General features: G+C 58.3%; 1 protein-coding gene across 1 annotated transcript in view; it reads left to right on the forward strand.

Annotated features, from left to right (window-relative positions):
* The window catches only part of ZNF696 (zinc finger protein 696), an 8692-nt gene extending 524 nt beyond the window's left edge, over positions 1-8168 (forward strand). Inside the window, exons 2-6 of the mRNA XM_032257360.1 lie at positions 1264-1505; positions 1589-1791; positions 1870-2216; positions 4322-4407; positions 6567-8168. Coding sequence (XP_032113251.1) covers positions 1264-1505; positions 1589-1791; positions 1870-2216; positions 4322-4407; positions 6567-7609 — 1921 coding nt within the window. The 3' untranslated portion in view covers positions 7610-8168. The remainder of the gene's footprint in view (positions 1-1263; positions 1506-1588; positions 1792-1869; positions 2217-4321; positions 4408-6566) is intronic.
* Positions 8169-11122: the final 2954 nt, after the last annotated feature.

Raw genomic sequence — 11122 nt, forward strand, 5'->3', positions numbered from 1 at the left:
CGGGCGGAGGTGGGGCCGAAGCAAGGGCGGGGCCTGGGGGCGGAGCTGTCTGGTGGGCGGGGCTGCCGGCCCTGGGGTCTGAGCGAGCCGGAGAGGCCCGGGCCGGGTCTGCGGACTCCTAGAGGTTCAGGGCGCGAGCCCGGAGTTGGGCCTGGGAAGGGGGCAACGCTTTCCCGGTTCTGGGGGGTGGGGAGTGAGGGGAAGGGCAAAAGCAGCACAGGGAACAGCATGACAGGGGCCCGTGGCAGGCCGCATTTGGAAAGGCGAGGAGAGGGCAGTGGCCTCTGGCACGGCGCCAAAGGGCCTGGAGAGGCAGAAGGGCCGGGTCGCAAAGAGTCTGCCCCGCATAAGGAGCCGATACTGTGTCCAGGAGGCAGTGGGGAGCTCCGGAGAGCGAAGCGCCTTGGAGTGCCGGAGCCTGCAGGGCAAGAGAGGGTCTTCATCAGACCGGCGACGTCCCACTGGGATGCGGAGGGAAACGGTGATTCCTACTTCTACCTCGCCTCTTTTAGATGTGCGTTTGTTGTTCTTTGCTACAGAATCTGTCGCCCAGGCTGGAGTGCAGTGAGTGGCGTGATCTCGGTTCCCTGCAGCCTTGGCCTCCTGGGCTCCAGCGATGCCCCCTCCCCTCAGCCTCCCGAGTAGGTGGAACCACAGGCGCCTGCCACCACGCCCCGCCAATTTTTAAAAAATATTTTTTACTCGACATGGGGATCTCACTATGTTGCTCAGGCTGGTTTGAAACTCCTGGACTCAAACGATCCTCCTGTCCAGGCCTCCTGAAGTGCTGGGATTACATTCATGAGCCACTGCGCCCGCCCGGCCTAAGTGTTTTAATTTTTATGTTTTACAGTTGCTTCTAATTTGTTACAAATAAACGTTTAGCATGTGGCGTGGTGTTCATGTGTTTACCGGTGCAGTGCGCAATGAACCGGGTTCCAGGCACCAGATGTGGAGGCCCAAAGGCGGAAGCCCGGTGGCGCCGGCACGCAGCAGGAGACTGCCGGAGGCGCGGGCCGGGACCTGGGCTCCCAACCCTGTGGTCCTCCCGAGTCCAGGGTCCAGTCCCAGGGGCGCGTCTGGCCCTCTGCTGCTGTCTCCTTAGGGTTCTTTCATGGGGATCGGTTCTTCAGCCTTTCTTTCTCCCCAGAGAGGCTCTCGTGGCAGGAGGGAACGCGTACTTTCCGCAGCTGTACTTTGCACTCATGATGAAAAGCGTCACTTTTGCAGCATTCCAGATGCGTGGCCTTCGGTCTGCGGCAGGCGGCAGCGCGAGAGGCTTGGACAGGAGGTGCGTCTTGCTGAACGAACGAGGGCTCGGGCCTGGCGAGCCAGAGCCCAGCGCAAGCGAGAGGCGGGTAGCAGCGGCTTCTCGGCCGAGGAGACGCGAGCGGCGTCCTGCAGGAGGCGCTCGGCCCCAGGGAAGCCCTCGCTCGGGACCCGCGTGCTGCCACAGCCCCGGGGGCCTGGAGGGGCCCGTGCGCCGAGCGCAGGGCCCGGGACACGTGCGGGGCGCCGGGGGGAACGGCCGGAAACGCGCGTGGTGTCCCCACTGCGGGCCTCCGACGCCTCCTGCCACGTCCTGCAGGCGCCCGGGCCGGGTCCGCGGCTGTCGGCAGCCGGACCCCGGTGCGCAGGCGGCTCGACCTCGCCCTCCACGAGGCGGGGCTTCCTGGGCTGCAGGACGGACTCGGCCGGCGCCTGCGGGCGGCCGCAGAGCTGAAGGCGCAGGGCCGGGGCAGTCCGGCTCTCCCAGGCCGCCGAGCGCGCGGTCCTCCCACGGCCCAGAGCGTCGCCGGAAGTGCCGAGGGGGCGGGCCAGGGGTGGCGACAGCGGCGCTTCCGGCGCGTGGCGGGGCGGGGACGGTAGCGGGTGCAGCCCGGCCGCCCTGCAGGAGGCGGCCTCGACTTCTGTTGTTCGTGCTGGGCTCGGGAAGGCGGAGGGCGCGGCCGGGAGAACGGGACTCGCCCCGCCGCACAGGCCCGCGCGTCGCGCCCTCCCCTTGCAGCACAGGCCCCAGCCGCTCTCGGGCGCCGCGCGGGGGAGGCGGCCCTGCAGGGGCGTCCCCGGGGCGCCGACGCGTGCCCGGCTTCCTGCGAGCCGAGTCCCCCCCGCGCGTCTCCGGGCCTTTGTAAGTTGTCAAATTTCCCACCAGCCCAGCGGATCCAGCCTCTTCCCAGCTGTGAACAGGAGGGCCTGGTTCCTAATTCTTGCCGGTAAGGTGCTCCTACTTTCAAAAATCTGCTTTCAGACTTAAAAATTGCACTTTAAATTGCCTTTTTGTAAGAGGAGGCGTCTCCCTATGTCACCCAGGCTGGCCGTCTACACCTGGGCTCAAGCGATCCTCCCGCTCAGCCTCCCTGGAGGTGGGATTACAGGTGGCTTAAATTAAATTTACTAATTACTTTTTTATTTACTTTTTTTTTTTTTTTTTTTTAAACACAGGGCCTCCAACGCCCACCTGTAGTGCAGTGGCGCAATCTCAGTTCACCCCAACCTAGACCTGGGCTCAGGCAATCCTCCCACCTCAGCCTCCCTAGTAGCTGGGACTACAGATGCCTACCATCACGCCTGGCTAATTTTTTAATTTTTTTGTGTGTGGGGACGGGGGTCTCACTGTGTTGTCCAGGCTGGTCTGGAACTCCTGCACTCAGCCAGCCCTCCATCCTCAGCCTCCAAAGTGCTGGGATTACAGGCGTGAGCCACAGCGCCCAGCCAAATCACATTTCTTTCTTTTCTCTTTTTGAGAGTCTCGCTCTGCTGCCCAGGCTGGAGTGCAGTGGCGCGATCTCAGCTCAGTGCAACTGCCACCTCCCCCTCCCGGGTTGAAGCGATTCTTCTGCTTCAGCCTCCCGAGTAGCTGGGATTACAGGCGCGCCACCCTGCCCGGCTAATTTTTGTATTTATAGTAGAGACGGGGTTTCACCGTGTTGTTCAGCCTGGTCTCCAGCTGCAGACCTGGTGATCCGCCCGCCTCGGCCTCCAAAAGTGCTGGGATTACAAATGTGAGCCACCACCGCCGGCCAAATCACTTTTTTTTTTTTTTTTTTTTGAGACGGAGTCTCGCTCTTGTCACCCGGGCTAGAGTGCAGTGGCGCGATTTCGGCCCACTGCAACCTCCATTTCCCGGTTCAAGCGATTCTCCTGCCTCAGCCTTCCAAGTAGCTGGGTCTACAGGCACCCACCACCATGCCCAGCTAATTTTTGTATTTTTAGTAGAGAAAGGATTTCACCATATTGGCCAGGCTGGTCTCGAACTCCTGACCTGATCTGCCCGCCTCCGCCTCCCAAAGTGCTGGGATTACGGGCATGAGCCACTGCGCCAGGCCCAAATCGCATTTCTTTTTTTTTTTTTTTTTTGAGACGGAGTTTCACTCTTGTTACCCAGGCTGGAGTGCAATGGCGCGATCTCGGCTCACCGCAACCTCCGCCTCCCGGGTTCAGGCAATTCTCCTGCCTCAGCCTCCTGAGTCGCTGGGATTACAGGCACACGCCACCATGCCCAGCTAATTTTTTGTATTTTTAGTAGAGACGGGGTTTCACCATGTTGACCAGGATGGTCTTGATCTCTTGACCTCGTGATCCACCCGCCTCGGCCTCCCAAAGTGCTGGGATTACAGGCTTGAGCCACCGCGCCCGGCTCCAAATCGCATTTCTTAATTGCACTTGAGGTGGAACTTAAAAAATATATTGCCTACTTGTTCTTTGTGAGTTACCTGTCCATGATTGTTGCCATTTTCTTTCCTTTCTCAATAATATGTAGAGGTCTTTATCAGGTAGGGATGAATCTTTGCGTTGCATGTATTCCCCCTTTCTGGTTTTTGTTTTTTTACGTTAGATTTTTTTTATGTAGTTAAATTTGTCAGACATCTGATGTCACGCTTAGAAAAATCATTCCTCAGTCCAAAACTTTACCATTGATATAATTAATTCTTTTTTTTTTTTTTTTTGGTTTAACATTTTAATATTGAAATCCTCTTAACTATCAAGAAATTTAAAAACCCGTGGAAATTTCTCTAGGCATTTGAAGACTGTGTGAGGGTTGCGGGCTTGCTAGGCAAGGAGCTAGGAAGCTGTGGCCACGCCCACCTGTGCTCTGCCTCAGCCCTGGGTCTGGGGGGACTGGCAGAGCGTGGACCAGAGTTCCTGGGCCTCCCGCAGAACACCCGCTTCTGGGAGTGTCTGGTGAGCCAGGACCTTGATTGCTAGTGACAGGGGTGGCCCCAGCTGGGTGATGCAGCTACCATAGGGCCTGTTCTGACCTCACTGCCCCTCGCCCCTGTACCTAGCCCTGGCTGTGATTTATTTTTCTTTTACCTAGGCAGAAATTGTTCTCACTGCTGGTGTTCTGCAAGGTGGAGCCCACAGGTGCCAAGGGGAGCAGAACCCTGATGGAGGCCACTGCAGGTGAGGGGACATGTCCACAGTCGGGCCCAGGGTCCCTGGGCAGAAATTGAACAGGAATACAGGAAAAACACCAGGTCTCGGTCACTGATTCAGAGCATGTACCGTGTCCTTGGGCGCAAGGTCAGAGAGGGAGGTAAACGCAGGCCCGTCAGCTCTCCTGGGCATCCATTTGGTGACTGTCTTTGCCAGTGGACTGATGCTTTTGGTTAGAAAGTGGCCACCCCAGGCGCGCCTCTGGGAAGGTCTCTCGGTGCTTCTCAGCCTTGGCCTTGTGGCCATTTGGGATGGACAAGTCTTTGTGGAGGGGCTGTCCCGTGCCTCGTAGGAGGCTCAGCAGCATCCTCGCCTCTGCCCACTTGGTGTCAGTAAAACATCTACACGTTGTCACGTGTGCGCTTGGGACAGAAACCCCCGTGAGAACACTGCTTTACGTTTTGGGCCTGTGCGGCCATCCTGAGTATGTCACAGTGATGAGGCGGGGGCAGCACAGGCCCTGCTGTGGGGGCCGGGATCGGCTGTTGGGAAGGATCCTTAGGCCTGCAGGCTGGATCCAGTGGCGCTCTCCTGTGTATGTGGCCCCTTCTTGTTAGAGTTTTGGTTCTTTTTCCTCCTAAGCAATACCTTTGAGTCAGTTCTTGAACTTCCAAGTCTGCAAACCACAAGACCAAGGCTGGGCCTCTGGCAAGGGGATTCTGTTTAGTGCACCACACTCAGCCTCTCCTGCCCCAGCTGCTCAGTGTCGTGGGCCTGCCAGGGCAGAGAGGTGGGGACCGTCAACAGCAGCCTGCTCTCATCTGCCCAGGAACATCCCTGCCCCAGCCCCATGGGAGTTTCTGTCAAATCTGCACCCTCCGCGTTCTCCAGAGGTGTAGCTGGGACTCAGCCTCTTGTCCTCCGCTGCCACAGCTGACTGCCTGCAGGCGGAGAAGCCCCGCTCAGTTGCTGCGCGGGCCTCGGAGGCCCCCATCCTCCCACTGCTGCTCCTGGCTGAGCCCTCCTGCCTCCTACGCAGGCCGAGGTCAGTCACCAGCTTTCTCATGTTCCAGGGTTTTGCCGCTACTCTTAAGGCTTTTGTCTAAATGGCCACATGGTATGTTCCTGTGAGCCAGTGGAACCAAGTCCAACTAGTGGCTTCACTGCCTGACAGCAAGGGCCATTGCCACGTACCCGGGGCGGGCTGCTCAGCTCAGCCAGCGCCACCGCCCAGCCCTCATGGGTTGCTGCTTCCAGCCCTTGGTACGGATTTGTCTGCGTGAGGACGCTCCTATTTGCACGTAACAGTTTGGTGTTTGGGGGGAGTTGTTCAGGAGGCCGTGTTGTCTCAGGGAGTCCAAGGGAACGAGCTGGGGCCATGGCTGGGTGCGGTGGCTCACGGCTGCAATCCCAGCACTTCAGGAGCCCAGGAGGTCAAGACCAGCCTGGGCAAAACAGACAGCACCTCTACAAAAATTGTTAAAAACAGTCTGGCATGGTGGTGCCCACCTGCAGTCCCACCTACTTGGGAGGCTGCAGTGAGCTGTGATGGCACCACTGCCCTCCAGCCTGGGTGATAAAGCAAGACCTTGTCTCACAAAAAAGGAAGGACATGTAAGGCAGAGCTGGGCCATGGACTGTGTTGGGCACCATTGTCCCGGAGCCTCCTGCATCTGCCTTCCCCCTGCCCTGGCTCAGTGCTAGCCGTCTCTACCCTCCTTTGCCTTCCCAGCTGCCCTGCAGAGTAAAACAGTGCCCAGAGCCTACGTTTCTGTCACCTCCCCTCCCAGGACTGGGTGGGCTGAGGCTAGAGGTTTAGAGCGTTTGTTTGTATATTTTTTAAATTTAATTTAAAAGACAGGATTTTACTACGTTGGCCAGGCTGGTCTTGAACTCCTGGTCTCAAGTGGTCCTCCCGCCTCAGCCTCCCAAAGTGTGGGGATTACAGGTAGGAGCCACCCCCCGGCCCCACAGCCCTGTTTCTGGAGTGGCAGTGCGGGACTCTTACCCACCTTGTAACTACAGGGGTTGAGAAAGTAGGCGGGAACTGAATGGGCAAAATCAAGTGTCTGTGGCACTCTGACGTCAGTCATTGCGTTGCCGTCATACCACAACGGCCAGAGCCAGCCTGGACTCAGCGTTCTCTTGCATCTACAGTCACTCCTCCTGTCTGGCCTCTTTTTCAGCTGTGAAGGCCGCTTTCCTGGCGCAGGCCCCGAGTGGCAGCCGGCCAGCGGAGGAGCAGGCAGCTCGGAGCACAGGTCCTGCACCACAGCCCGGCGCCCCCAAGGGAGAGGGCCACAGAGGGGGGCCTCCCTGGGCGCCGGGGTCTCTTGGCCTTTGTGAAAATGAGGAAGCTGGAGAACGGCCCCGAGGTTCCCCTCGAGGTCCGGTCATTTCTGAGAAAACCGCAGGACCGAGTGGCGGCGAGTCAGGCCCCGGGGCAGGGGGAAGGCGTGGCTGGAAGGGGCGGCCCTTCCCGTGCAGCGCCTGCGGCCTCAGCTTCAAGTGCCCCTCCGACGCAGCGAAGCACCGCAGCATCCACTCGGGGGAGAAGCCGTACGCGTGCAGTGACTGCGGCAAGGCCTTCATCCACAGCTCGCACGTGGTCCGGCACCAGCGCGCGCACAGCGGGGAGAGGCCCTACGCGTGCGGCGAGTGCGGCAAGGCCTTCAGCCAGAGCTTCAACCTGCTCCGCCACCAGCGCGTGCACACGGGCGAGAAGCCCTACGCCTGCCAGGACTGCGGCAAGGCCTTCGGCCAGAGGTCGGACGCCGCCAAGCACCGCCGCACCCACACCGGGGAGAGGCTGTACGCGTGCGGCGAGTGCGGGAAGCGCTTCCTGCACAGCTCCAACGTGGTGCGGCACCGGCGGACCCACCACGGGGAGAACCCGTACGAGTGCCGGGAGTGCGGCCAGGCCTTCAGCCAGAGCTCCAACCTCCTGCAGCACCAGCGCGTGCACACGGGCGAGCGGCCCTTCGCCTGCCAGGACTGCGGCCGCGCCTTCAGCCGCAGCTCCTTCCTGCGCGAGCACCGCCGCATCCACACCGGCGAGAAGCCCCACGAGTGCGGCCACTGCGGGCGCGCGTTCCGGGCGCTGTCGGGCTTCTTCCGGCACCAGCGGCTCCACACGGGCGAGAAGCCGTTTCGCTGCACTGAGTGCGGCCGCGCCTTCCGCCTGAGCTTCCACCTCATCCAGCACCGGCGGGTGCACGGCGCCGAGTGAGCCGGGGTGCGCGGTGACCAAGTGGCAGAGCCGGCTGCCCGCCTGCCTCTCGGGCTGCGAAAGCCTCGCCGGGGTGCATCCACCTTGGCTCGGGGAAGGGGAGGCGCTTCCCCGCGGCAGGGCAGGCCCCAGGGGTCTGTACCGGGCCTGCCACCGCCCGCTGCCGAGACGCCCTCCCTCCCAGGGTCAGCTGCAGCGACTGTCTCATTTCCTGCGGAGGGCACTGGCCGGTGATTGAATCGGTCATTCCTACAGCCAGGCCTCCAGCAAAACCCTGCATGGGGCTCGAGCTTTGGGTTGGTGAAGGTGGGGGGTGGTTAGGCAGGGGGCGCCCAGCGAGGGCGTGGAAGCCTTGTGCCCTCCCCTGTGCTTTGCCCGTGAGCGGTTCATCCATGTCTTTTCAGTCAGCTGGTCCATATGGTCCCGAGATGTGTGTGCTTAGAAAAGTATGGAACCTAGCCCGACGCGGTGGCTCCCGCCTGTAATCCCAGCACTCTGGGAGACCGAGGCGGTGGATCACAAGGTCAAGAGATCGAAACCAGCCTGGCCAACATGGTGAAACCCCTTCTCTACTAAAAATACAAAAATTAGCCGGGCACGGTGGTGTGCACCTGTAGTCCCAGCTATTTGGGAGAATCGTTTGAACCCAGGAGGCAGAGGTTGCTGTGAGCCGAGATTGCACCACTGCACTCCAGCCTGGCTCAGAGCAAGATTCTGTCTCAAGAAAAGAAGTATATATGGAACGTGAGAAGGGGGATGTGGGGACCCCGGGGCCCACCGTCTGCACTTGGCCTCTGAAGTGGGCTGGTCTTGTGGGACTGACCCCTTACCCTGTGGGTCTGTACTAACGGCCGGCAATCCGTTTCAGAATCGAGTTACATTGTAGGACATCCCGCTGGTGTCAGAGGTGGAGAGCTGCTTGGTGTCGGGGGAAAGGCTCTCACACACGTCATGTCAGGAGCATTCTGCGGGTAGAAGAATCGTTTTCTCTTTGAATAGTGTTATGGGTATGTACAAATGTTATTTCCGGTAAAAGAGTTTTGATTTTTTAAAATGTCATTTCCCAGATAGAAAAGAATTGTCCCTTTGGGGAACATTTTTGGGGGCGTATAGTAAAGCTCTGCCTTCATGAATTAAGCAAAGAGGTGGCTTTAAGTTTCTTGGGATGACTGAGGGAAATGTGAGCCGCCCACTGGCCCAGAGGCCTGGGGCGTAGCTACAGAGATTCCCCTGCAAGGCACAGGGGAGGGCAAAAGACTTCCATGCCCTCTCTGGGCACCCCCTTCCTAAATGTCCCCGTCTGGCTGTGGCTTGGAACTACCTCCTGCAGTTCTCTGCTCCAGGTAAGGATTGACTGGGAAGAATTCTGGGCCTGTCGCTGATTTCCAAGACAGTCACATTGTTTCCACCGCTCTTGTTGGCACCGATTTTGTTAGAATGCATTAACTTAGGGTTGTGAATCCTGTAGGGGCAGATTTGGTGGCCCCGCAGTTAATTAATCTCCTGACTCCTGGGCCAGTGGTGAGGTGGGAAGATGAGCCCGTGTCTCCCATGGCTGAGCCAAGACCCTCAGGTCAGCTGAAGGTGACCTTCCAGGTACCCATAGAGGTCAAAGCACCTGCCCTCCGAAGGAACTTGCCCTGCTTAGCCTCATCCCGGCTCATAAATCAGGCATTCAGTTTGCAAAGATCCCCAAGCACAAGGAGTGTCAGCTGACTGAGGGCCAGCAGAAACAGCAGGCAGCTGACAGCAGCCACAAGAACTCAGATCCTGAAACCCACCGTACAGGTGAGAGATAGTTATGTACGAGGTGTTTAGAGAAGTCACAGAGCCACAGTGATGAGAAAGCTGGAGGATACACACACTCATGCACAAATAGGCAAGCCTTCTTAAAGAACTTTTGGGACACTTGGAGGCCTAGGAGGGAGGATCACTTGAGCCCAGGAGTTCAAGACCAGCTTAGGCAACATAGGGCTGGGTGCAGTGGCTCACGCCTGTAATCCCAGCACCGTGGGAGGCTGAGACAGGCGGATCACCTGAGGTCAGGAGTTCGAGACCAGCCTAGCCAACACGGTGAAATCCTGTCTCTACTAAAAATAAAAAATTAGCCAGTTGTGGTGGTACATGCCTATAATCCCAGCTACTCAGGAGGCTGAGGCAGGAGAATGGCTTAAACCCAGGAGACGGAGGTTACAGTGAGTCAAGTCGAGATCGTGCCACTGCACTCCAGCCTCCTGGGCGACAGAGTGAGACTCCATCTCAAAAAAAAAAAAAGGTAAAGGTTAGGAGGAATCTGACCTAGAGTCGCACACATGAAGACAGGAGGGAGGCAGAGCCAACCAAGAGAAGGAAAGTCAAGCTCAGGTCCTGGGAGGTGAGAGGCGGTCGTGTGCCGTGCAAAGCCCAGAATAATGTTTTAAACAGGCAACTCAAAAATACTGGGCCAGGGGAGGTGGCTCACGCCTGTAATCCTGTAATCCCAACACTGGGAGGCCGAGGTGGGCAGATCACTTGCAGTCAGGAGTTACAGACCAGTCTGGTGAAGATGGCAAAACTCCATCTCTATTAATGATACAAAAATTAGCTGCATTACCTGGCACGCACCTGTAGTCCCAGCTACTTGGGAGGCTGAGGCACGAGAATTGGTTGAACCCGGGAGGCGGAGGTTGCAGTGAGCCAAGATCACGCCACTGGACTCCAGCCTGGGCGTCACTCAGTGAGACTCCACTTCCAAAAAATTAAAAAATGATATATTGGAAATGGAAACATGATAGGCAAAATTAGCAAGAAGGCGGAAAGCGGGGATATCTTTCTGAAAGAACGAAAAGGCAAAGAAGGTGGGTGGTGAGCTAGAAAGGTTAAGACCAACGGGAATTCCAAGGGGCGAAAAACAAAATCGGCAAATGGTGGGAATGAAATTGTTAGAGAAACACGAGTCTCCAGAGTGAAAGCACCTGCCAGCGTCCTGCACAAAGATGCTAATGAGACAGCACATGTCTTTCTCACAGCAGGTGTGCGTGTCACACCCCCAGCCGTCCCCACTAGGAGTGCGCAGCTCGTGCTGCATACAGGGCAGAGCAGGGGCGACGGCCGCAACTGCAGTGTGGCCCACTCGTGGCTGTGTGACCTTGGGCCGGTTACTTAACCTTTCTGTACCTCAGTTTCCTCATCTGAAAAATGGACGTAGCAGTACCTATGTCATAGAGGACTGACCAAAAGCAGTGCCAGACACACAGCAAACACCTCACTGCAGCTGCTCCCAGTACCCTGGGACCCACAGCTCAAAGCTGCCGATGCTCCTGGCAACCTGCAGCAGGCAGGCAAAGGCCTGCACTGGTCTACACAGCATTCCCACCCTCCTCCACCAGGGACACGGAGGGCAGGCAGGCCAGCACTGGTCTACACAGCATTCCCTTGGGGACACGGAGGGGAGGCAGGCCTGGGTTGGTCTACACAGCATTCCCCCTGGGGACACGGAGGGGAGGTGTGCCTGGGTTGGTCTACACAGCATTC

The sequence above is a fragment of the Sapajus apella genome, unplaced genomic scaffold, assembly GCF_009761245.1.
Source record: "Sapajus apella isolate SASKATOON/1434 unplaced genomic scaffold, GSC_monkey_1.0 scaffold3, whole genome shotgun sequence".
In the NCBI taxonomy this organism is placed as follows: domain Eukaryota; kingdom Metazoa; phylum Chordata; class Mammalia; order Primates; family Cebidae; genus Sapajus; species Sapajus apella.